The 27,486-nt window shown below is 43.0% G+C and overlaps 1 protein-coding gene across 1 annotated transcript in view; it reads left to right on the top strand.

Moving 5' to 3' along the window:
- The window catches only part of MXD3 (MAX dimerization protein 3), a 32,862-nt gene extending 13,033 nt beyond the window's left edge, over positions 1-19,829 (top strand). The window contains exons 3-6 of the mRNA XM_077472513.1: positions 2,975-3,004; positions 7,348-7,462; positions 18,371-18,545; positions 18,636-19,829. Of these exons, the coding sequence (XP_077328639.1) occupies positions 2,975-3,004; positions 7,348-7,462; positions 18,371-18,545; positions 18,636-18,754 (439 nt within the window). The 3' untranslated portion in view covers positions 18,755-19,829. The remainder of the gene's footprint in view (positions 1-2,974; positions 3,005-7,347; positions 7,463-18,370; positions 18,546-18,635) is intronic.
- The last annotated feature ends 7,657 nt before the right edge of the window (positions 19,830-27,486 follow it).

Raw genomic sequence — 27,486 nt, 5'->3', positions numbered from 1 at the left:
TAGGTGTGAATCAGGCCTTAATGAGTAAAATAAGTATTTGACCCCGTCGCAAAACATGACTTAGGCCTGATCCACACTTGTACAGGTTGCAGTCTGCATATTGCAGGTGCATTTTGCATTTTTCAATACACATCTTTAAACCATTGAAGTCTATGGAACTAAAAACCAGGAAAAAAAACACTGGCCCTTTCTATGAAATGCACAGATGTGAACTACATTCATAGGAAACCATGATAAATGGATTGTAGTGTGTTTTTGCAAGACGGTTTTAAATCTGACGTTTGTTAACTCGAACCTTCAGCTCCTGCCACATATTTTCTATGGAATTAAGGCATGGAGACTGGCTAGGCCAGGGGTATCCAAACTTTTTTCTAAGAGGGCCAGATTTGATGAAGTGAACATGCGTGAGGGCCGACCATTTTAGCTGACATTCTTTGAACCATTAAAATTCAGTCTAAGTGTGTTAGTTTGAGCACTAATACACTGCCCAACAAGAATTCTCTTGCTTTTGTGGCTGCACGTAAGTAAAGAGATGAGCTTGGGCGTATCATTTGGCTATACCGTATTTATTGATTTATAACACGCTGGGGAAAAAAAAAATGAAATTTTAAATAAAGAACTGTGAAGCAAGATAAGGGTCAGTGCCCATCTGCAGAACCCACCATTGCCGGGAATGCACTAGAGAGCGCCAAAGATTACCTACAGGAGAATCTCCTGTTTACACGGTGGCCTCTTTAATTGAAAATCCCGCCTCCTTTGATGGACAGAACAGTTGTCCAATGGCATCGCTGGAGACGTAACTTCCTATTACAGAGGCCATAAACGGGTAATTCTCCTGTGTGGGGCGCTCGTCCCGCCTCCTCCCTGTCCCTTCCAAGGCATATACATCTTTTGTGGCCCCGTACATTCAGATGTTCATTAGCAAACTTCAGACGGGCCTGTGCAGGACCTTGTGGGCACAGTCCTTCATGGCGTACGTAAGTTACCAATTGTTTTTTTGGTGACTATGGTCCAAGCTGCCTTGAGATCATTGACAAGATTCTCCCGTGTAGTTCTGGGCTGATTCCTCACCATTCTCATGAACATTGAAATGCTGCCCACACACGGTACTTTTGCGGCGGACTAATACGGCGTACTAAGTCCGCCGGACTGTCCACCGTACTTTTGAAATGAACGAACTCGCCCACACACGCGGAGGAAAGTCCGCTCGTTTTGAGTGTGTCTCCAGGTAACCGGGGCCAGCGAAGGAGGTGTCGCTGGCCCCCTGGTATGGTCACCTGGTATGGACTTAAAGGGGAATCCCTACGCCGAAAAATCAGCGTGGGGGTCCACCCCCCTAGGTCCATATTGGACCCTTATCCGAGCACGCTGGCTGGCCAGTAAAGGGGGTGGGGACGAGTGAGCTCCCCGCCCCCCCCCCCTCCTGAGCCGTACCAGGCCGCGTGCCCTCAACATAGGGAGTGCCTTGGGGAAGGCCCCCCCATCCCAAAGCTCCTTGTCCCCATGTTGATGAGGACAAGGGCCTCTTCCCGACAACCCTGGCCCTTGGTTGTCGGGGTCTGTGGGCGGGGGGCTTATCGGAATCCGTGAGCCCCCCTTTAATAAGGGGGCCCCTGGATCCCGGCCCCCCACCCTATGTGAATGAGTATGGGGTACATTGTACCCCTACCCATTCACCTGTGGAAAAAAAAAAGAATAAAAAAAACACAACACACAAGGGTTAAAATAGTTTATTGCACAGCTCCGGAGAGGGGGACATGACCCCCGAAGAGGGGGACAAGACCCCCGAAGTCGGAAGAAGAGGGCGGCGGCGAAGAAGAAAGCCGGGCTCCTCCGCTAGTAAAAGAGCTAGCAGAAGATGGCGGAGGAGTCCGGCGAGAAGACCCCCGAAGACGGAAGAAGACCCACAGAGCTGTGAAATAAACTATTTTAACCCTTGTGTACCCCATACTCATTCACATAGGGTGGGGGGCTGGGATCCAGGGCCCCCTTATTAAAGGGGGCTCACGGATTCCGATAAGCCCCCGCCCGCAGATCCCGACAACCAATGGCCAGGGTTGTCGAGAAGAGGCCCTTGTCCTCAACATGGGGACAAGGTGCTTTGGGGTGGGGGGGCCACGCGGCCCCCCCTTCCCCAAGGCGCCCCCCATGTTGAGGGCACGTGGCCTGGTACGGCTCAGGAGGGGGGGGGGCGCTCGCTCGTCCCCACCCCCTTTCCTGGCCGGCTGGGTAGCGTGCTCGGATAAGGGTCTGATATGGACCTGGGGAGGATTTTTCGGCGTAGGAATTCCCCTTTAAGTCCATACCAGGTGACGGGGCCAGGGACGCCCCCTTCGCTGTCCCCGGCTATCTGGAGCCGCGCTCAAAATGAGCGGACTTTTCTCCAGGCGTGAAAAGTCCGTTCATTTCAAAAGTACAGCGGACTGGCACACACACGGCCCTACTGTTCGGAAAAATGCGAGTCCGGCGGACAGATTGGAGTGCAAAAATACTTTCTAAGTCCGCCGGACTTTTGGGTAAAAGAAGTCCGCTGGAGCCTACACACGGGCGGATTGTCCGCCGGACTTTTCCACCGGATTGTTTGATCGTGTGTATGAGGCATTACAACCACTTTAAATCACTAACTTATTACATTGTTCTTACCTACACTAAGCCTTAAACTACATCCATTGATGTGCTGTTGTGTAACTTGTCAACAAAGCTGGGAAGACCTATGATGAAAGTTATTTCATCATCTGTTATTTTTTAACCACAGAATTTTGGCCCTCAGTAAGGCTGCTAATGTGTTTTTTTTTTATTTTTTTTTTTATTTTTTTCTCCCCAGGCTGGGATTTTTGTTCTCTTTACTCTTTAAGCTTTCCAAGTACTAAAGTCCTGGGCCTGGCCTATGTTCTGGCAGTGGTGTTCGTATATGTTGCGTGTAACCATTAATTTATGTATTCTTTTTTTTTTTTTTTTTTTTCCTTTTCTGCAGGTCTGTCCACAATGAGCTAGAGAAGCACAGGTGAGTGACCAAGTAATGCTAAACTTCTATTAACTCCAAACTTAAGTTATGAAAAGGCTTTGTAGACCTGGGTCTGTAAGTGCCACCTCTCGGTGGGGGGGGGGAGGGGGGATCCCCTTCTTCCAGTTTTAAAGTGAAACCTTGAACAAACATTGTTTTGCTCCTCCTCCTTTTTTTTTTTTTTTTTTTTTTTTTTTTTCTTCAATAGGTGCAGGCTTTAGAGCGGTCATCCCCAATCCTGCGTTCAATATCGATTTTATTTTTGACACTGTGGAGCCTGCACTTTTTAGACCTTAAGCACACTGGCCAGTTGTTCAGCTGCTTTTTCCCCTGCCCCTAAACTCCCCTGGATGCCTGTGCCCTCGCACATGTTGGCTTTTAAAGATGGGCGTTTAGAGGCAGGATAAAAAACCTGCTGCCAGGGGGTCTAGGAGCAGCAGAGTTTTTAACACATGTTAACTTTTTAGCTCTTGAGCATTAATTGATTTCAGTGGCCAGAATAAATTATTGCTCTGGCCAATTAAATTAACTCCCAAAATCTTGACATGCTCAAACACATTACACACTTTTACAAGCATCAATCGTGTTTCCTGCCAAATTGCTCCCTGTTAGGAGAAAAGACATCTAGGCGAGAGATGGAGTCGCCTATGGAGATTTTAAAGTACCAAAGTTTGGCGCCATTCCAAAAGTGTGCTCATTTTTAAAACGTGACATGCTAGGTATCTATTTACTCAACGTAACATCTTTCACATTATACAAAAAAATTTGGCTAACTACCGTTTTTTTTATTTATATAACCACTTCACGCAAATCGCTGTACCTGTACGTCGGTGCTTTGATGCAAAATACAGTTAGCTGCCATAACCACAGTATTTTCAGAAACGGCATGCGGTTCTCTTTAAAATAAAACTAGTCTCTGCGGCGGATGCTGCGTGAGTTTGAGGTGGGAGTGGAGCCCCTCCTGTCGCGCTCTGGTCATCGCCGCTTACCGTAGCCATCAGTAGCAGCGGAGGCGATTTGTGTCCTTTCTCCTCTGAGTCTGGATGCCGAGTGACGGAAAGATTGCCCCCACTCGGCTCCGTAGTGGAAGCAACATCAAATGTCACTTCCAATGGTCTTAAAGGGAATTTTTTTTATTTATTGCATATTAAAAGGACAGTGTAAAAATGAAGTAAAATAAAGAGAAAATTATATATATTTTTTTTTTTAAGCGTCCCATCCCGCTGAGCTCGTGCACAGAAGCGAACGCATACGTAAGTCGCACCCGCATATTAAAACGGTGTTCAAACCACACGTGAGGCATCGCTGCGATCGTTATAGCGAGAGCAATTATTTTAGCACTAGAACGTCACCAGTGGAGATTTTTAAGTGGCAAAGTTTGTCGTCATTCCATGAGCGGATGCAATTTTGAAGCATGACATGTTGGGTATCAATTTACTCAGCGAAACATAATTTTTTACAATTCTAGAAAAAAAAATGCGCTAACTTTTACTGTTGTACTTATTTTTTAAATATATAATGTTTGATTGAGTTCCAAGTAATTTTCTAGCCCAAAAATTTTTTTTAACTTGTAAACAATAAGTCTCAAAGAGGCTCGAGCTAAAGTGGTTAATTCATGAAACAGGTTTTTTTTTTTTTTTAAATTAATGCGTTGGAAAAATTCCTGTGCAAATACCATGTGACAATCGCCATTTTATTCCCAAGAGCCTCTGCTAAGAAAACATATATAATGTTTGGGGGCTCTGAATAATTTTCTAGCCCAAAAAATTATGATTTTTGCATTGTAGGAGAGGTGTGCCAGAATACTCCCAGTATGGAAGTGGTTAAATGCCCCACCCCCCAGTACATCCCGCTATAAAAAAAAAACTGCAACTGCTGGAGGCCACAATGAGTGGGAAATTGTATAAAGTGCAATTTTTCTATGAGGCTCCTTTCACGCAAGAGGTCTGATCAGGTCCAGCTGTCTGTTTTTCAGCCAGACCCTTATGGACCCTTCAATCTCCTCCTATGGGTGGTCAGATATAACGTTAAAAAACGTAAGGGGATCTGTTTTTCCCCTCCACCTGGCTGGATCAGAGGGCAGTAACATTTAAATGGACAGGCTGTCTCTTTTTGTATCTGGCTACCCAGACAGCAGAGCGAACCGTGTCAGTATCCACTCTGCATAAGCTGAGCAGACAGACCTGTCATACGGTTGCTCCGCTTATCCATCCGCTGATCTGCTGAGCAAAACTTGATCCATCCCATGTAAAAGGGGCCTAAGTTATGCAGTGTGTGGTTAATTCTTTTAAATCTTGGTACCTTCCTAAATAAATTGCAAGAACTGCCATGAAAAGAAAATGTATTAGCCTACTTAGAGATACTTGTTAAGAGATGATTGGCCAAGGTAGCTCCCCCTATAACAAAGATGGAGACCTGATACACTCCGACTTTCTCAGATGGCATTACTACCTAATGCAGCATAAAACAATGCATTTCTCAAGGTGTCCTTGTTTATTGGCATAAGTAAATCTAAATGTTGGTTGACCAGAGAGTTTGTACCTTCAGGTCCTGAGATATATATATAAAAACTTTGTATACATTTAAAGAATTCCAGATTCGGCTCATTAAACAGTGAGATTTAAACACTGCTTCCTCCCTTTCTCTTTTTTTTTTTTTTTTTTGTAACTCATGGGCACATTTACAGCCATGAAGGGGAAAAAAAGTGTGTACAATTTTTATTTCTTAAATACAGTAAGAGTTGTAGTTTTCCAAAAACTACAGTATGATTTTTAGTAAGGAGATAAAAACACTGCATCCTCCTTTTTTTTTTTTTTTTTTTTTTTTTTTTTAATTGTGTAAAGTGTGTGTGTGTGTGTGTGTGTGTGTACTTCCAATATTGAAAAATTCCAGATTTATCTATGGCATGGTTGTGACACATGTGTAAAAGTGATGCATGGCTGTTAATATGATCAAAGTGTGACACTTAGGCTGATAAAGACATAAATACATGGAATCCAAACTGTGTACTGAAATCCAAAACAATAAAACTAAAACATAAGTAAAGTCCTTGGTGGTAGTGCTGGCAGAATAAAACCAGGGGTTAAAATCAAGTGGATGTCTGTTCTTTCTTGTGCAGTGACACCTAAATGCAAAGTGGCCGCATCACGCCCATGTGACTTCATCAGGGGTGTGATGCCCACCCCTGGATGAAGTCACATGGGCATGATGCTACACGTCGGGACAAACTGGCAGACCGGAAGTGACGTCGGTGTACGAGCTCTCTGCTCGTGGATTGTATGTATGTTTTTATCCTGCATGTTTATGCGAGTACCGCAACTGTCAGCTAAAAAAAGCATCGCTTGTTTTTTCAATATTACACTATCTGGAACCCCTTTTCTTCCATATGCCATATGGGTAAGCCCGGCAGGGATACCCAGAATACCTACCTGCTTCCAAAAAATATATATCTAATACACTTATCCCAGTGGGAATCACCTTTTAGGAGAAAAAGCGCCCCTAGAGGAATTTGTTTATCCATTCTTAAGGCCCATACACACGATCAGACTTTTTGACAACAAACATGCAAATTATCTGTTTTGGGCCAACATCCGACCGTGTGTACGCTCCATCGGACAAACTTTTTTGGTTTTCATCGGACTTTTGTTGGCTGTGCGAATGGACAAACTTTCTGGCAACAAAAGTCCGATGGAGCAAAGTCTGATGGTGTGTACAGAAAACCATAGGACTTTTGTACAAAGTACAAACAGGCATGCTCAGAACCAATGCAAAAGATCAGACAACAATACAGAAGTTGACCAAAGGTGGCGGTAAAGAGCAGAAAACCCACATGATTTGGTGAAAGTTGTCTGAAAAAGTCCTGCTGTGTGTATGCAATACAAGTTCAGGGCCAACGCCCTTTGTACAAAAATCCAAGGGAAAGTTTGTACAAAGTCCCTATCGTGTGTATGAGGCTTTAGAAGTTTACAGCAAGGCTGATTACACCACCCAGGACCTCCATTACTACCTTCACATGCTCTTACCTTACAGCTGTAAAGACATCCACTTTATTATCGCCAAGGACTTTACTTATGTTTTATTGTTTGATTTCAGTACACAGTTTTGGCGTCCCTATTTGATGATTGCATATATGTCTTTATCAGCTTAAGTGTTACACTTTAAGCATAATATTAACAGAGCAGCACCATTCACTTTTACACATCCCTGTATTGGTCATGACTTGACCTTGTCGGTGATTTGCATTTGTTAGACCACAGTTTATTATTTATTGGCAGCGTGGGAATGCCAGTACAATTTTATGGTAGTGACACATCCTCATCCTCACTTGGTTTTTCTGATTGCAGGAGAGCACAACTACGGAGATGCTTGGAACAACTGAAGCAACAGGTTCCTCTGAGTATTGACGCATCACGACACACGACACTCAGTCTCTTGCACAGAGCCAGACAGCACATCAAAGTAAGCTGCAAATATTACACTAGTTTTCATTTTTCGATTTTTTTTTTTTTTATCATGACTTCAAGGTACAATAATACATCACACTTAAAGAGGGACTTCACTACTCAAGCCAGCACCCTTCTCTTTTTATTTCCTCTTTCTTCTTCCTACTTGTCTAAGGTTGCCCCCATGCTTGCTTTTTGTGACCATGGCCCACCTGGTGGATGGCTCGGACATTGTAAACCTAACACTGTTGCTGAATGAATATATGTCTCTCATATCGGATTACTTCTGCTAGGTTTATAGTTAACTTTTACATGTCACATGTTAATCGCACACACGTCAGCTTCTTCAGAGGACGTTTGTGCACTGAGAGTGAACCTTCATGTAAGAGGGCCATCATCAGTATATTTGTAGTTACTTATTTATGAAAATGCCACTGTTGCCCTAGTTTTTCCTTGCTAATTATTTATGCAAAATTGCAGTTGTTGACCATCCTGTTTCTGAACTGTAATGCTACAAGACAACAAGTCTTGTCTGAAAATTTGAGAACCTGCTCTCAAACATTTGTTGGTGGAAATTCCATCAACAAATGTTCTATGGAGCATGCACGGGGTCGGACTTTCCAACAACAAGCTCACATCCAACATTTGTTGTCGGAAAATCCTATTGTGTGTACGGCCCATAACTTTTGATTTTCATCTGTATATCTCCACTATAATGAAGAAAAAAAAGACTTGATTTTTTGGTAAGCTGGGGAAAGGGGGAAATCACATTGGATTGATCTTTTTGCATAGTTAAGACCTGTAAGTAAATGCGTAGTCATTCTGATCTGTTGTGTTTGAATGTTTTCCATTGATTTGCTGGTGACTGGTGCAGCATGGAACAGGGAAGGAAGTCATTAGGCTGAGGAAGGGGTAGAATCTCTGTCAGGTTTTTATTGCTGTCTGAATACTTTAAAGCAAAGCAACGGCTGTCTCAAAATAAACAAAAGATCACTGCAAAGTCAAAGCTACTCCACCAATAGAACCATCACACTGCCAAGAGAGTCAGTCCATTTGTGTCTTTTTTTCCAAACAATAATTTGAGTGCATAGGAGGTGGGTTGAGGTGTATGAGTGCTGAACCTACAATCCCCCACCCCCCTACATAATGCATACATTATGTACACCCAGAAATACTTGTAAAGTTTATATATATATATATATATATATATATATATATATGTGTGTGTGTGTATGTATGTGTGTATGTGTGTATGTGTGTGTGTGTATATATATATATATATATAATATACAGACCAAAAGGCATCAAAACTATGAATTAACACATGTGGAATTATATACTGGAAAAAAAAAAAAGTGTGAAACAACTGAAAATATGTCTTCTATTCTAGGTTCTTGAAAGTAGCCACCTTTTGCTTTGATTACTGCTCCGCACACTCTTGGCATTCTGTTGATGAGCTTCAAGTGGTAGTCACCTGAAATGGCTTTCCAACAGTCTTGAAGGAGTTCCCAGAGATGCTTAGCACTTGTTGGCCCCTTTGCCCTCACTCTGTGGTCCAGCTCACCCCAAACCATCTCGATTGGGTTCAGGTCTGGTGACTGTGGAGGCCAGGTCATCTGGCGCAGCACCCCATCACTCTCCTTGGTCAAATAGCCCTTACACAGCCTGGAGGTGCGTTTGGGGTCATTGTCCTGTTGAAAAATAAATGATGGTCCAACTAAACGCAAACCGGATGGAATAGCATGCCGCTGCAAGATGCTGGGGTAGCCATGCTGGTTCAGTATGCCTTCAATTTTGAATAAATCCCCAACAGTGTCACCAGCAAAGCACCCCCACACCATCACACCTCCTCCTCCATGCTTCACGGTGGGAACCAGGCATGTAGAGTCCATCCGTTCACCTCTTCTGCGTCGCACAAAGACACGGTGGTTGGAACCAAAGATCTCAAACTTGGACTCATCAGACCAAAGCACAGATTTCCACTGGTCTAATGTCCATTCCTTGTGGTCTTTAGCCCAAACAAGTCTCTTCTGCTTGTTGCCTGTCCTCAGCAGTGGTGTCCTAGCAGCTATTTTACCATGAAGGTCTGATTCACAGTCTCCTCTTAACAGTTGTTCTAGAGATGTGTCTGCTGCTAGAACTCTGTGTGGCATTGACCTGCTCTCTAATCTGAGCTGCCTTTAACCTGCGATTTCTGAGGCTGGAGACTCGGATGAACTTATCGTCCGCAGCAGAGGTGACTCTTGGTCTTCCTTTCCTGGGGCAGTCCTCATGTGAGCCAGTTTCTTTGTAGCGCTTGATGGTTTTTGCCACTGCACTTGGGGACACTTTCAAAGTTTTCCCAATTATTCGGACTGACTGACCTTCATTTCTTAAAGTAATGATGGCCACTCGTCTTTCTTTACTTAGCTGCTTTTTTATTGCCATAATACAAATTCTAACAGTCTATTCAGTAGGACTATCAGCTGTGTACTGTATCCACCTCCTGCACAACACAACTGATGGTCCCAACCCCAGTTATAAGGCTTGAAATCCCACTTATTAAACCTGACAGGGCACACCTGTGAAGTGAAAACCATTTCAGGTGACTACCTCTTGAAGCTCATCAACAGAATGCCAAGAGTGTGTGAAGCAGTAATCAAAGCAAAAGGTGGCTACTTTGAAGACTCTAGAATATAACACATATTTGCAGTTTCACACTTTTTTGTTAAGTATATAATGCCACATGTGTTCATAGTTTTGATGCCTTCAGTGTGAATCTAGAATTTTCATAGTCATGAAAATAAAGAAAACTCTTTGAATGAGAAGGTGTGTCTCGTTTATGTTTTATGGAAGTAAAAAGCACGATTTTTCGCTCCTGCAGCAGCTTGATCTCCTCTTTTCTTCAGCAAGGAATTGCTCCTGGGCATGCTCATGCCCAGTGCATGGCTAATGCCCTTCATAAGTTTATTTTTTTTTTTTTTTTATTTTTTTTTTTTTTTGGATAATGCATAGCAGGGACTGTGGGCACCAGTTTTATAGCACAGAGGATCGGGTAAGTCGTCTTCACCTAAACAAGCATTTGACCCTTGCAATGTAGGGGGCAGCCTTTCTTTCTTTACTTTCTTGGTGTTCAGGTTTATCGAAAACTAACATCATGTGAAATGGATAAGAGAGGAAGGCTGGCGGGGATGAGAACAAGTAGATCAGCTGCAGTAAGTTTCCTTCACTGTGCTGGATCAGGAAACCTCTTTTGTGCCCTCATGAATGACATTTTCATTTTTAACATTTGAAATAAAAAACATGCATGGAATTTTAAAACCGAAATGACCAAATTAAGGTCTGGTATCGCCAAACTAAAATATAAAAAGTATACCTAAATCTAAATAAAATTCAAATGGTTAATATAGAACAGGGCCTGAAATGTATCCCACATTAATAAATGGCTGCAGATCTACTGGCAATGCAGGGGTAGAACCCGCAGGGTTGGATAACCTACCTCCTTGGTCTGCCAACAAAAACAAAATAGGATTTTTTTTTTTTTTTTTTTGTCATACTTGCCTGTAAAATCCATTTTTTCTTTATGTACATCATGGGACACAGAGTTAGGCTAATATTCATTACCTGCTGGGTTATACTCCATCTCCAGGTGAATGGACACTGGTAGACCAAAGGCCTTTAGACAGGAAGTGATCCCCTCCCACACAGGAAGCACCTCAGTTTTGTTTACCCGTGTCTGCAAGGAGGATGGCACGGTTTGTTTGAGCTTTCTGAGCTCCAGGTCTCTAGTCCCATAAACGGTTCTTAAATGAATCAAGGGATTGACCAATTGGATCCATTTGACATGCGCTTTATATGCCTAGATAAATGGTACCTGAGCCTCGCAAAGAAGATTCAAAGCTACCTAAAGGCTGGACACCTGTGTGCGTTGACCATACAAGGGAGTTTTGGGCTCGCTGTGGCTGTTTCCAAAGAGTACCTTTTTTGCTTGTGTCTGGTTGTTTTATTTACCTGTATGATGGTGCACGACTGTGCGCCATTTTGCCTTGGTTCACAATAGCGCACGTGCGTTCGTAAGAGTGCTCAAAACTTGTTTGGTGGCCATAGCGCATGTGCATTTGCTAAAGCGCTGCTGGACTTAGTTGTTTGACCATGGCGCACGATAAAGGCACGTGAGCAGTAGCTTTTACCTGGCGAAGATCTGCGTCCTACGCGAATACAGCCATGACCGTTTGCCGGGATCATGCACATGCACAGAACGTTCTGACGCACACCCAGCTTATTTAAGCTGTGTAGGCCAAGCATGCAGTGTTTCCAGAAGGCAGCTGTGGGACACAGAGCAGGCTCTGAACAGACACTTGCAGCGGTTAATTTTTTCCTTACCCCGGTCATGTGAGTCGCCAAGTGTTGCTTGGCAGGCTAAAGGTACTTAGCAGGATTGTTACATAGGGGCTTGGTGAGCCCTATTAAAGGGTCTCGCTTCTGAGGTGTTTTTATACTACACCCAAGTACTCTCTCTTTGTGGCTAGTAAATGTCTTCAAAAAATATGAGCGGGACTAACACTACAGGGAAGGGCACACCTATTTCGTCAGTAGTCCTGATGAACCTAGTCCTATCCATAGTGTGGTATCCCCTGAAGGTCCAGAGGCTTCTGGGAAATCTGAACCGCTGCGCCTATCTGGTATTGTGCCTACAGTCAACGCTGCTGCTTCACCCTTTATCACCAAGGATGAACTGTCTTAGGCCCTAGCTGGGTTAGAGCACAGGATTGCTGGCATGTTTGTCTCCATCCCGCAGGGTGGCAAGAAGCGTGACGGAGCAGGAATGGGTTGAGGATGGGGAAGAGCTAAAAGCTCAGGATTCAGTGGAGTGTCCAGCAGATGAGTCTGCTTCCGAGCAATATGGACAAGAAGAGATCCAGTTGAGGTCTGCCTCACAGTCGCACAGATTTTTGATCCAGGCTTTGACCGAAATGGTTTGTTTTGCCTTTAAGTTGCCTCACAGAGGTGACTGAGCCCTCCCCCCAGTCCTCTATGGTATCCCTGAGATCTCTTTTAGGCCGCACAGGCTTTGCCCCTACACCCCTGTTAGAACAGGCGGTGTATGCTGATTGGGAACATCCTGACAGGATTTTTGTTCCTCCTAAAAGGTTTTTCCTTTTTATATCCCATGGATGAAAAGTTTGTCAAAAAATGGAGCATGCCAACCGTAGATGCATCAGTCTCTTTCTTTAAACATGAACTTAACTTGCCTAGTAGATAACACACAAGGCTTGAAAGACCGTGTTGACAAGAAATTTGAGTTATTAAAGGCTTCTTTTTTTTTTTTTTTTTTGGCCAGTTCAGCTATTCAGCCAGCCGTTGCAGCAATTGGTATTTGTCAGTCCGTAAAGGATCAGGTCAAACGGCCTGATAGGCCTAACCAGGAGGAAGATCTGTCAGTAAGACAGATATTCCTTGAGCGCTGTGTTTTGCTGTTGACGCCTTTAAAGGATTCAATACAGCAGGTTCCTCATTTGGCTCTCTTGTCTGTACCTATGCGCAGACTTTTATGGCTTAAGAACTGGTCAGCCTAGCTTCCTTGTAAAAATGTATTGGCAGGTTACCCTTTTTCATGGGGAATGTTTATTTGTTGATCATTTTAAATAAATCTATCCAAAAGATTTCCGGAGGGAAGAGTTCACTACTTCCTGTGAAGAAAAGCACCAGATGTCCCTCGTTATTAAAACCGAAGGGACTGCTTCCTCAAATGTCTCAGCGTCAAGGCGGTTCTGACGCCAACAGGGCGCTAGGGCCAGGGGCAAGCCGCAAGGCCAGGGCCAAAAAAAGCCCTGGGTCCCAAAATTCTTCTAAACCCAGCACCAAGCCCTCCTTTTGATGGGACGCCCCCACTCCATTGGGTGGGGGGAAGGCAACTGCACTTTGCGGACATTTGGAAACCAACAATTCAGGACGAGTGGGTCACCTGAATTATATCCTGTGGTTGCAGACTTGAGTTGCAGAGGGTTCCCCCCTCAGGTTTTTTTAGGATCCTGTGTTCCCTCTGATGATCCAAAAAGAAAATTATTGCTTCAGGCACGACATCCTCTAGTGCATCAAGGAGTGATTGTAGAGGTTCCTGTATTCGATAGGGGCACAGGGTTTTACTCAAACCTGTTGACGATTCAGAAACCAAACTGGGACACCAGGCCCATTTTGGACCTAAGATCCCTGAACAAGTATCTATTGATACAGTCCTTTTGGATGGAGTCTATCCACTCAGTAGTAACCTCACTCCAGAGGGTAAACTTTCTAGCCTCCATTGATATAAAAGACGCCTATTTTACATGTACCTATCTTTCAGCCTCATCCGAGGTTCATTTTGCAGTAGAGGAATGTCATTTTCAGTTTGTGGCTCTACCCTTTGGGCTTGCTACAGCTCCACGTGTGTTCACAAAGGTCCTAGCACCAGTACTGGGACTTTTAAGGGCCCAAGGGATCCTGGTACTCGGGTATCTGGATGATGTCCTGGTCCGAGATCACTCATTATAGGCTCTAGAACATAGCATAATATACACAGTGAGGTATTTGAAAAGCTTAGGCTGGATCATAAATACTTAAGTCAGCCTTGAAACCAGCTCAGTCTAAAGTATTTAGGTCTGATCCTAGACAGGGTCCATACAAGAGTATTCTGGCCACCTGTAAGGATCTGTGACCTGAAGGTTCAGGTGCGTCAGATAAGGGGGCACTAGACAACCCTCCATTTGGCTCTGTAGGAGTCTTCTAGATAGGATGGTATCCTCAAGGCAGTGCCCTATACCCAGTTCCATTCCAAGCCTTTACAACAAAACATATTATTGGCTTGGAACAGAAGAGGAAAAGCCCTGGATTATCCAATGCGCTTATCTCCTCAGGCACGCTTAAGCCTAAACTGGTGGTTGCAGGATCAGAACTTATAAACGGGAAAATCCTTTCTCCCAGTAACTTGGCGAGTACTGGCTACAGATGCCAGTCTCTCAGGCTGGGGAGCAACCCCAGAAGGGCTCACAACAGCCTGGAATTACGGGGCAGTACATCTGGCCCTACAGTCATGGACGGTGGAGCTTCAGAACTGCCCTATCAGGTTTCAGTCCAACGATGCCACTGCAGTGGACTATATAAACCACGAAGGCTGTACCAGGAGTCTATCAGCTCTGAAGGAGGTGAACCACGTACTAGCCTGGGCAGAGGGACATGTGCCAATTATATCGGCAGTCCATATCCTGGGAGTACAGAACTGGAAAGCAGATTATCTCAGCCGCCAGCAGATCTGTCCGGCTTTTAGCCTCCTTTTCTCTGATCCAAACCTTTTTATGCAGGGGGGCAACGTGCTTGCTTTCCCCCCCAATTAGATCACCTGTGCCCTTGGGACTTGAACTTGGTGCTGTCTGTGTTACAGAAGCAACCATTTGAACCTATTAAGGAAATTCCATTAGACTTGCTGTCACGCCAGCTAGCCTTCCTGATGGCTACCATCTCGTCTAGAAGGGTGTTGGCATTGGCGACCCCTTCGTGAAGGGAACCATTCTTGATCCTTCACCACGACAGGATCGTATTACGACCTGTTCCATCCTTTTTGCCATTTAATTCAAGACATTATTTTGCCTTTTTTTGTTTTTCTCAGCCTTGTTCGGTGGAAGAGAGATGACTGCATTCTTTGGACGTTGTCCGGGCAGTCAAGGTTTGTGTCTAGATCTGCGAAGATCTGAGGATCAGACATTTTTTTTTTTTTAACCAAAAGGGCCTATCTTCCAAGGCTTTCATTGCCAATTGGGTCCATCAATTAATCGTTCAGGCCTATGGTCTGAAACCTAAAGCTCCTCCCTTTAGGGTGAGAGCTCATTCTACCAGGGGTGTAGGAACCTCCTGGGCTTTTTGCCTTCATGTATCTGGCTCAGATTTTAAAAATGCTACCTGGTCTTCGGTGCTTACGTTCACAAAATGTTATCAAGTGGATGTTTGAGCAGCCGAGGATTCGTCTTTCGGTCACAGTAAGTCCCAGCAGATAATGAACATTAGCTTGACTCTGTGTACCATGATGTATGAAAGAAAATGGGATTTTTTTTTTGTCATTCCTACCTGTAAAATCATTTTCTGTGAGTACATCATGGGACACAGAGATCCTTCCCCTCTTTTTTGAGGATTCAGTGCTTGCTACAAAACTGAAATGCTTCCTGTGTGGGAGGGGTTGTATAGGGGATCATTTCCTGTCTAAAGACCTTTGGTCTACCAGTGTCCTTTCACCTGGAGATGGAGTGTATAACCCAGCAGCTAATGAATATTAGCCTGACTGTGTCCCATGATGTACTCAAAGAAAAGGATTTTACAGGTAGGTATGACAAAAAAAATACCTATTTTTTTTTTTTTTGGCAGACCAAGGTGGTAGTTTCTCCAATGCTGCGGGTTCTACCCCTGCATCCCCAGTAGATCCCCTGCCATTTAGTAATGTGAGATACATTTCAGGCTCTGTTCTTTATTAACCATTTTAATTTTATTTAGACTTGGGTATACTATAATATTCGTATTTTGGTTTGGCGATACCGGACCCTAATTTTGATCATTTTTGTTTTTAAAATTCTATGTGTGTGGGTTTTTTTTTATTTTTTATTTTTTTTCCAAACTGTAAATATGAAAATGTAATTCATGAGGGCACAAGAGGTTTCCTGATGCAGCACAGTGCAGGAAACTTGCTGCATCTGATATACTTGTTCTTGTCCCGCCCACCCTCCTCTCTTGTTCATTTCATATGATGTCATCTAAATGCTCCTTGGTTGGACAGGAAAAAAGGGTCGGAGGGGATCAGCACAGTTCACCCTGGGTATGAGCTGAGGTGCATTTGGACAGAAACCCAAACCCACCCGAGCTATCCCCAGAGAAAGCCGTCAAAGCTGACGGCTAAACATAGGCAGAAATCATCGCCCTGCAGCTGCTACCGTATTTCTTGAAAGTGAGACCTACTCCCAAAATAAGACCTAGCGTTATTTTCCAGCAGGGCTGCAATATAAGACCTACACCGAAAATGAGACCTAGTTTAAAATGCTTGTAAAATCCTATAATCCACTCTATTACAGTAGTAAATAATGTACAATGTGTGCGTTTCGGTAATATAATTGTGCCAAATGCCTTCGGTTTGGCACTCAGCTGACCTCCCGCTGCTTTCCTCTTTTCCTCCCAGCTGGAAGTGCCAAGCAGTGCTATAACAAAGGTATTTGGCGCAATTCTGTAATAGAGTGGATTATAGGATTTTACAAGCATTTTAACTAGGTCTCATTTTCGGTGTAGGGCTTATATTGCAGCCCTCCTGGAATTGGGCATTCCTAACAGGCAGGGAGGAAGAGAGGGAGAGAAGACGGCACATTACATGGTAAAACCTACCCCGAAAATAAGCCCTACTGGGTCTTTTGTTGCCAAAATTAATATAAGACCCAGGCTTATTTTTGGGGAAAAACTGTTGTAAGCAAGGAGCAGGACAGCAGCTCTGGCACTCTGAGGGAGAAGCACTTGCAGGTTGGCAAGGCAGTGACTCGACCGCGTTCTACCTGTCACCTACCCACGGCCAATGTGTTGCTGACCGCGGCTATATAAGCGCAGCGTTTTAAGAGCGTTTTTCAGAGTTTTCTTTACAAAGATTTTTATCTCTTACTTATTTGATACTCTGTTGCTGCCTGTCCATAATAGGTAACTTACTTTTGCCCATAGCTTGAGATGCTGAATGGAGAGTTGAGAAGGTGGTATAGAGTTCCAGACATCAGAACATTTTTGTTTTACAATAGTTTTAGTTTTCAGCAATCAACAATGAACAGTTGCACATTTCTATTGGGTTCATATTGTAAGCAATCAATACACATAATAAAAGGGATTGTTCACACAAAACGTAATCTCTAACCATCATCTAGTTTCCTATAACCTAGAGCGCCCATAGGTTCTGTTTTGGACAGAAAATACTTGTTTCATAATAGCTAACCCAATTGTTGACAAACAGAAAAAAGAGGAGGAGGAGAGTCGGAAGAAATATAAAGGGGGGGGGGGGGAGGGAGAACAGCAGTAGTGTGAAAAAGTGAACCTACCGTATTTGCTCCATCCATCCCACAAGTTCCTTTGAAGAGCTATTTGATTTTTCACCAGAGAGCTACAGGGGTTCCTTTTTTTTTTTTTTTTTTTTTTTTTTTATATGTATGTATTGTAATTTTAAAATGGCTGATAATTGCTACGCTGCTTGACTGCATATCAAAGCGGCAAAAAAAATCTTGCTCCTATGGCTTGACCATATCCTGCCCCCGAATTTTGACCAGTCCCTGTTTGAACGCTGACCAAGCTGTCAGTGGGTAGCCGGACATATTGCTCCATTATATGGGATGTGTGCTACTTTGAGCTTGGGAGTCTCTTCTGTTTTGCACTATTGTTGTTGTGTGTATTTTTATTTTATTTTTTAGTAAGGGCTCTTCCTGGTGACGCAGGGCTACCTCCCCCAAGCTTTCACAATTGCAACATAATATGCTGCTCCAAACATTGCTATTCATTTTGCTGTGTACTTGCCTATCCACAAGTTTACACTTCTTTTCTTGCTATCTCATTGTAAAGCAATGTGCTATTGATTGGTTGATAATTGGAATTTCTCTTAATATAACAAAGCTTCTCTTTGGTCACATTCATGAGCAAGAATACATCAGAGAAACAGTCTAGTCACAAAGCTGTATGGAAAGAGCTGCAAAGAAAAATGGTGGTAATGCCCTCCTGGCTTGGGGGACTAGAGGGTATGAACAATTGAAAGGTCAGGAGTGTATAAGGCAGTGCTGCATTTGTGTTTTTTTTTATTTATTTTTTTTGTTTTATGCAGTGAGATTCCCAAGTACGGTATTGTAAGGTTTTTCCATTATATATAAAAAAAAAAAAAAACCCTTCTTAATACTTCAATTTTCTTTTGTAGAAGTTGGAGGATCAGGAGCTAAAAGCAAAGCATCTTAAGGAAAAACTGAGATCAGAACAACAGAGGCTCCGACAGAGATTAAAACAACTTCTACCCTCCAATGGCACTGAACGAATTCGAGCTGATAGCTTAGACTCCTCTGCCTTGTCATCTGAGAGATCAGACTCTGATCAAGGTGAGTACAGACAAAAAAAAAGGGGGGGTAGGGATGGTCAAAACTCTGTATCATACATGTACCTTACAGCATTCTTCTTTATTTTTGCAGAAGATTTGGAGGTTGATGTGGAAGGAATAATCCTGAATGGTAATGAAGGAGACCTCTTTGTGTCTTTCACTGCTGGTATGGAGCACAGTTACTCCACCCCTGCTCACGCCTGGTTATGACAGCAGCAATCATGCAAAGACTGATACAGCAGTAACACTTTTTAGCTAGCAATCTTGGTAGCAGAAACACTTGTATTGTCTCTCCAAGAAGTGAGGATGCAATGGTTGCATTAACTACTCTATTATACAGGGGAACCCAGTGTTGGCATAGCAGCTATTTTCAAATCTTGGACTTCTGCTACCATCTTTTTTTTTTTTGGGCTCTTAAGAACTTTTACATGGTGGGGTATACGCCAGTAATGCTATGGTCACTGGATACCATCTGTTCAGCTACACCGTTTAGTTATATGGATGTTTCAGGTCATTAGTTAAAGTACAAATTGCAAGCTGTGGGGCTGGATGGCTTTAAAGATGCATAGATAAATGACCCTTACTGGACTATCTGGCCCAGAAGACTTGCTGTCAGTGCTGGGAGAGAACCTTGAGCATTAAGCAACCAGCAACTGGTGCTACTGTGATTACCTAACTTATTGTACAATTTTAATGCTAGGAAAACTTTCTCCAACTCTCTGTGCACTGGTTGCACTCCTGGATGCGTGTAAAGAAGCACTTAACTATGTGTGCACTTGGAAGAATCACAAAAAAAAAAATCTCTATTTTTGATCTTTAATCTGAGCGTTCAGATGCTGCAGGACACCTGAAGATTTTGTCAACACCATTCTTGTGTTCTCACACCAAATAAACTTGCGTAACCCTCTGCAAAAAAAAAGCTACTTTATAAATCGTCGATTTATGCATTGTATTTTTAAGCCTGTGGGAGGGTTTTCAGTGTTTACAGAATGGATTTTAAATTGTGAAACATTTTTAAATGTTACCTGCGCTTGCTGAGGAAAGCAAGCATCTTGCTCAGGCCTGGATTAGCTGTTTTATTAAGACACTCGGAGGACAATGAACTGTCCTCGTTCCTGACAGGGACTGAACAATCTTTATAACAGGTGCAGCCTACTTACATTCCGGAGCTCAGCTGACCTTTTTAATATACTGGTGTTAGCTCTGAGCAAAGAGATTTGCTTCTCTAAATAAGCTTTTTATATTGTAACCTCTATTTTAGTAAATGTGTTTTTGTTCTGTAAAATTGCCTGTGTTTTATTTTTATATACTCTGTGTGATGTTGAATTTTTCATGATCAAGTAGTCTAGACCTTTCTAACTCAAATTAAAATGGTGGGTTTAAGTAACTGCATTATAGCTAATGAGGGCTACACCTATTCAATTAAAAAAAAAAAAAGAACAGCCCTTGGATAACATTATATTTCTGCAACTTGCAAAATGTTATCTTTTACAAAGGATTCATGAGATAATTTTTATGAAGTTTTTAGGTACAAAATTATATGTGTAATTTTTTTATTACCTACTGACCATTTGCGGTTCTAAAAAAAAATATTCCTGGGTCTAACATCTTCAGTACTTTATGACCCACAGCCCCAGAAGGGGTATACAGACTTGCAGCTACAACTTCTCTTGTTCCTGGTTAATGCTAGAGACCACCAGGAAACTATTTTTCAAAAGATCAACACTAATCTTTTATATTTCTCTTAGCACATTTTTCCTTGAACCTGGCAGAGGGCTTCGAAGCGCAAGAGGGTCACACGTTTGACACGTTAGACCCAGTTGAACAATTATAATGAACAGATAAGGGTCTGTGATGACAGGCTTTTGTTGAAGAGTTTTAGGTGCATTCCCCTTCTATTAAAAATGAATTTAAGGCACTGCTGCTGTCAGAGTTCTTGTGTTTGACACTCCTGAGCTGCATCAGCCTGCTTCTACATTCCCTTTAACACTTCTATGGGGAAAAGCCGCAGTTATGACATGGACACAGGCCTGTTTACAGAGCCTAAAATGTTCTATTCTGCACCTTCTGAGATCCTTGCAGGGTTTTCTCTTACATGGGGGGTAGCTATTGCACCATTCATCTAGACTGATGTGTACATAAATATAGGGATAGTTCAGTACATTAATATAAGGCATATGCAAGGGCAGTGAAGTTATTCACGAGATTGTAGCATTCACTTCTTGGCTTCCTCTTATATTTCAATGTTTTTTATTGAAAAAGTCCAGAAATAACAATAGCAGGTAAACATATGTCAATGCTTGGATTGTTGCAATGACAAATTTACAAGCGTATAAGATATATTTAAACAAAATATTACATGGTCCATGAATATAAGGGAACAAACCACAATCGTGGCATGTTCTCAGATAAACTTGTGGAGCATAAAAAGCTCAGCAGACAATATCAAAAGGTATTAACTGTATAGTTCATCTAATAACATACAGTTCTAATCAATAGTCAGGATCCTAGCCATGTGTAGTAATGTACAGGAACCTGAGTATGGTATGGGAGGGGAGACGGGTGAGTGGGAGGGAGGGGTCGAGGGGGGAATTCCTGAGAATATCAATGTCAAAAGTTTATGAAGTTCTAAGACAACTCAATAGTATTGGGTTCAAACAACATAAAAAGAGGTGGGGGGAGAAAAAAGGAAGGAGAGGAATACAAGAGAGTCAGCTGAGATCATTAAGGAACCGAAATGTGACAGATCCATGGGTCCCAGATTTTATCAAATTCTTTATTATGGAGTGTGAGTTTCATTAACCGTAATCCAGTTGACTTTATTTGAACATAATCCAGAGGAATAACCAGTTGTTTCCAATGCTGGGCCACTGTAATCCTTGCCAATAACAGTATATATGTGTTTAATTTAGTTGATTTCCTGGGCACCTCATCGGGCATATGGAATAAAGGCCACCTCTAGGGATCTATGGATGTTTGGCCCATCACCAAATGTATTAAATACCCGAATCCAGAACCTAATCACCAGGGGGCACTGCTACCAAATATGGTGCATTGTCCCCAACTGAACACAGCGTTGAAAACGGGTGATGCGGACAGATGCATTTTAGCCACCCATGTTGGGACCAGGTACAGGTAGAGTTGGCTTCAATTAGCGTGGTATTGATAGAGATTTTGGATAAATTATAGGCAATGTCCTGCCATTCAGAAAGATCAAAAGTAAGATTCAGGTCTTTTTCCCATTGACTCATACAGGAGAGATTTGAGTTTGGTTCAGTGAGGGAAGCATAAACCGCAGATAGTCATCCCTTCAAAAGACCCCTTGCCTGGCAAGACAACTCAAACGTAAGTGTAAGCGGCTCAAAAAAAAAAAAAGTGTAAGCGGCTCAATTATTAGATTAAGTTTTCATCTGACAAAGGAAGGATACAATTTTGGTTATATCAGAATATTTCACTTGTAGATATTTGCATCTTGTCTTTAAAGTGTTGTAAAGAGTATACCCGATTTACTATTAACCTCTTGCTTACTGGGCACTTAAACCCCCCCTCCTGCCCAGACCAATTTTCAGCTTTCAGCGCTGTCACACTTTGACAATTGCATGGTCATGCTACACTGTACTCCAATGAAATTTCTATCATTTTTTTTCACACAAATGGAGCTTTCTTTTGGTGGTATTTAATCACCACTTTGGTTTTTATTTTTTGCTAAACAAACATAAAAAGACACATTTTTGAAAAAAAAAAGTAAGTTTCATAGTTTTGTTATAAAATTTTGCAAACTGGTAATTTTTTCCTTCATCAATATTCGCTGATGAGGCTGCACTGATGGACACTGATAAGACGGCCCTGATGGTTGACACTGGGCACAGATAGGTGGTATTGATAGGCAGCACTGGTGATAATGCACTGATTGGTGATTTTATTTATAAGCGGCACTGGTGGGTGGTACTGTGGGCACTGGTGGGTGGCACTGGTAGGTGATGCTGGTGACTCTCCACGATCGGGACCGATGTCCCTCTCGCAGCTGCTGGTGATTGGCTACCAGCATGCGGAGGAAAAATAGCAGATTACCGGCTCTGTTTATGTCACATGATCAGCTGTCATGGACTGACAGCTGATCACGTGGTAAGGGGTCGGGATCGACTCCTTACTCTGATCTGTGATCAGTTGAGTCTCAGACAGGGGGCGTGCAGCCACTCAACCATGGGAGGACGTCCATGTCCCAGCAAATTAAGTCCGCGCTGCAGTTGTCTTTCGGCTATAGCGTGGACGGCAAGTGGTTAAGGTAATCGCCAATTCTTAGCAATCTTTTATTTAGCCACCAATTAAATGATTGTGGCACTAACCCTGGTGGAAACTGGGTTGCAGAAGATGGGAACTAAAGATGTGTGTGGATGAGATGCCTGGTGACGCACTCTATTCCAGACCACCAATGAATGTGCTAAAGAAGGGCATCCTATAGGAAGGTGTAACTGGTTGGGAAGCCACATCAATGATCCTGTGGCCAAGGGGTGACATTGGAGTGCCTCAAGGGACACCCAAAGAGGTGCAGGACCTGTAGCTGTAGTATGGGCAAGTTGGGAAATCTGAGTGGCTTGAAAGTAGTTTTATAAGTTAGGGAGACCAAGACCACCCTTTTAATTTTGGGGCATAAAGGATCTGTTCAGTCGGGGTCTTCGATTACCCCATATGAAACGAACCTCGGCTTATAGACGCTGGAGATCCCCTCTCGGGACGGCCACTGGTAGACTTCTAAAATTAATAAAGTATCCTGGGTAGAAGTGTAATTTTGACAGAGTTGATTCTGCCAAACCATGATGGGGAATGGTCTGCCCAACAGCGACGATCCTCTACCTTTATTAAACGACAGGGGATAATTAGCTTTATAAAGAGTTTCTAGAAAGCGTTAATTGGACCCTTAAATATGAAAGGGAATGTGATGCCCATTGAAGGTTTAAGCTATCACTAATATTCCGTACCATTGAGTGGGGAAGCGAGACATTAAGGGCTGTTTTGTGAGGGTTCAGGGAGAGGCCGGAAAGCCAAGAGAACTGGTCCAATAAGGATAGCAAATGAGGTAGAGTGACTTGAGGGTTTGTAATATACATAAGGACATCATCGGTAAATAAGGCACGTTTATGTTCTTGATTCTCACAACCGATGCCAGTAAGTTTAGGGTGGAACTGGATTGCCATAGCCAAGGTTTCGATGGCTAATGTGAAAAGTAAGGGTGAGAGCGGGCATCCCTGTCTGGTGCCACGTTTGATAGTGAATGAAGATGATTTGTAACCCCGTATGGAAACCTGAGCTGTTTGAGACCCATATAAAGTTTTCAATAAGGACAGAAAGCGAGTGTGAAAGAGGACCTGGTGGATGGAGAGTGTGATGAGTCTGAAGCATTATGGGTGGAACTGCATACAGATGTGCATAGTTCAAAGTTAATCATTGGAGTTTGTTATAGACCACCCAATGTTAATGAGGAGGTGGAGACTCGGCTCCTTTCACAGATGGAAAGGGCTGGGATGGTGATGATAATGGGGGATTTTAACTACCCAGATATTGACTGGAGTAATGGCACTGCTGGGACAGTTAAAGGGCAAAAATGTATAAACCTATTAGGACAATTTTTTATGATCCAGTTTGAGGCCCCAACTAGGAATGATGCTCTGTTGGACCTGGTAATCTCAAACCATGCAGAGCGTATTACTAATGTTCAGATAAAGGAACACCTGGGTAGCAGTGACCATAACATGATTTCATTTGATGTTAGCTGTAAGCAACAATCACATACGGGAAAGATAAAAAACACTTAATTTCAAGAGAGCAGGGATGAGGGCTGCTCTCCAGGACTTGGAGACTGGGAGAGAATATTGGCATCAATGGGCACAGAACAGAAATGGGAATTCTTCAAAAAGACTGTTTGAACTCACTACAAAGTATATTCCCATGGGCAATAAGTTTAAAAGGCTAAAAATAAAACCTATGTGGCTCACGGCCAAAGTAAAAAAAAAAAAGCTATAAACTATCAGAAAATAACCTTTAAAAAATCTAAAAATGAAGGAACGCTTGTGTCATTTAACCACTTGAGGACCGCCGTATTGCCAATGTACGTCAGCACAATGGCACAGGCAGGCACAATCACGTACATCTACGTGATTGCCTTCCAGCGGGTGGGGGGTCCGATCGGACCCCCTCCCGCTGGTTACGGCGGTCCGATTCGCTCCAGGAGCGCTCCGTGATGAGGGGATGGCCGTTGGTTTTCGGCCACCCCCTCTGGATCGCTCCTGGCCAATGAGAAGCTTCCTCCCCTGTGTATTGTTTACACAGGAAGGAGGAAGTGATGTCATTCTCCTCGGGGCGGTCTTTTTGACCGGACTACGAGGAGAAAAGTAAAAGTAAGTGTGCACCAACACTACACTGACATGTAGGTACACACAGGCACACAAACCCCCCCCCCCCGATCCCCCCCCTCCCCCCCCAGTCACAGTGTCACTGATTGCATTGATCATTTCTTTACTGATCAATGCATTCAGTGTCAGTTGTGACAGTAAAAACTGTCAGGACAGTTAGTGTTAGGTCCAGGGTAGCCCCCTATCACCCCCCAATAAAGATTTAACCCCCTGATTGCCCCTAGAGTTAACCCTTTCACCCCCTTTTGCCAGTGTCACTAAGCGATCATTTTTCTGATCGCTGCATGTGTCGCTAGGTAGCTAGTTATTTTTTTAGGTTCACCGCCAGGTTTTTATATCGCTAGGTACCCCGATATACTACCCAATAATGGTTTTAACCCCTTGATTGCCGCTAGTTAACCCTTTCACCCCCTTTTGCCAGTGTCACTAAGCGATCGTTTTTCTGATCGCTGCATCAGTGTCGCTACAGTCGCTAGGTAGCTAGTTATTTTTTTAGGTTCACCGCCAGGTTTTTATAGCGCTAGGTACCCCGATATACTACCCAATAATGGTTTTAACCCCCTGATTTCTGCTAGTTAACCCTTTCACCCCCTTTTGCCAGTGTCACTAAGCGATCGTTTTTCTGATCGCTGCATTAGTGTCGCTACAGTCGCTAGGTAGCTAGTTATTTTTTTTAGGTTCACCGCCAGGTTTTTATATAGCGCCAGGGACCCCCATATACTACCTAATAAAAATTTGAACCCCCTGATTGCTCCTAGTTAACCCTTTCACCACTGATCACCGTATAAGTGTTACGGGTGACTCTGGTTAGTTTGTTTTTTATAGCATCAGGGCACCCACCATTTATTACCCAATAAAGGTTTAACCCCCTGATCACCCGGCGGGTGATATCAATTAGGTTTTAGGGTCAGGGTCTGCGTCGCCCCAGGCAGCGCTAGGTTAGTGCCAGTACCGCTAACACCCACACACAAAGCATACACCTCCCGTAGTGGTATAGAATCTGAACGGATCAATATCTGATCTGATCAGATCTATACTAGCGTCCCCAGCAGTTTAGGGTTCCAAAAAAACGCATTGTTAGCGGGATCAGCCCAAATACCTGCTGGCACCTGCGTTTTGCCCCTCTGCCCAGCCCACCCAAGTGAAGTATCGATCGATCACTGTCACTTACAAAACACTAAACACATAACTGCAGCGATCGCAGAGTCAGGCCTGATCCCTGCCATCGCTAACAGGTTTTTTGGTAGCATTTTATATTCAAATCCGGAAGGCAGTGCTTGGTTTTCGGGGTGCCGTGCGCGACTAGGCTCCCAAAAAGTCCCACATATGTGGTATCCCCGTACTCAGGAGAAGCAGCAGAATGTATTTTGGGGTGTCATTTCACATATGCCCATAGCATGTGTGAGCAATATATCATTTAGTGACAACTTGGTGCAAAAAAAAAAAAGTTTGTAATATTCCCGCAACTTGTGGCAAAATATAAAATATTCCATGGACTCAACATGCCTCTCAGTAAATAGCTTGGGGTGTCTACTTTCCAAAATGGGGTCATTTTGGGGGGTTTTGTGCTATTTTGGCATTTTATGGCCTTCGAAACTGTGATAGGTAGTGAGGAGTTAAATCAAAAATTTGCACCCTTAGAAATCCTGAAGGTGGTGATTGGTTTTCGGGGTGCCGTGCGCGACTAGACTCCCAAAAAGTCCCACACATGTGGTATCCCCATACTCGGGAGAAGTAGCGGAATATATTTTGGGGTGCAATTCCACATATAACCATGGCATGTGTGAGCAATATATCATTTAGTGACAACTTTTTGTAAAAAAAAAATTTTTTTTTTTTTTTTGTCATTATTCAATCCCTTAGGACAAAAAAAATAAATATTCAATGGGCTCAACATACCCATCAGCAATTTCCTTGGGGTGTCTACTTTCCAAAATGGGGTCATTTGGGGGGGATTTGTACTGCCCTGCCATTTTAGCACCTCAAGAAATGAGATCGGCAGTCATAAATTAAAAGCTGTGTAAATTCCAGAAAATGTACTCTAGTTTGTAGACGCTATAACTTTTGCGCAAACCAAAAAATATACGCTTATTGACATTTTTTTTACTAAAGACATGTGGCTGAATAAATTTTGCCCTCAATGTATGACTAAAATTTAGTTTATTCGATTTTTCTTATAACAAAAAGAAGAAAATATCTTTTTTTTTCAAAATTTTCGCTCTTTTTCCATTTATATCGCAAAAAAAAAAAATCGCAGAGGCAATCAAATACCATCAAAAGAAAGCTCTATTTGTGGGAAGAAAAGGACGCAAATTTCGTTTGGGTGCAATATTGCATGACCGCGCAATTACCAGTTAAAGCAGCGCAGTGCGAAATTGCAAAAAGACCTCTGGTCCTTAAGGTATTTATTGGTCCGGAGCTGAAGTGGTTAAATGTTACAAAGAATATAAAAGAATATGTAAAAAGGAAATTAAGGATGCAAAAATTAAAAACTAAAGACAGATTGCAAAAGATAGGACAAACCCCAAACAA

This window comes from Lithobates pipiens, unplaced genomic scaffold, assembly GCF_037356315.1.
Source record: "Lithobates pipiens isolate NorthernLeopardFrog02 unplaced genomic scaffold, aLitPip1_a1.2 Scaffold_8, whole genome shotgun sequence".
Taxonomy (NCBI): domain Eukaryota; kingdom Metazoa; phylum Chordata; class Amphibia; order Anura; family Ranidae; genus Lithobates; species Lithobates pipiens.
This window is presented reverse-complemented; position numbering and strand designations above follow the sequence as displayed.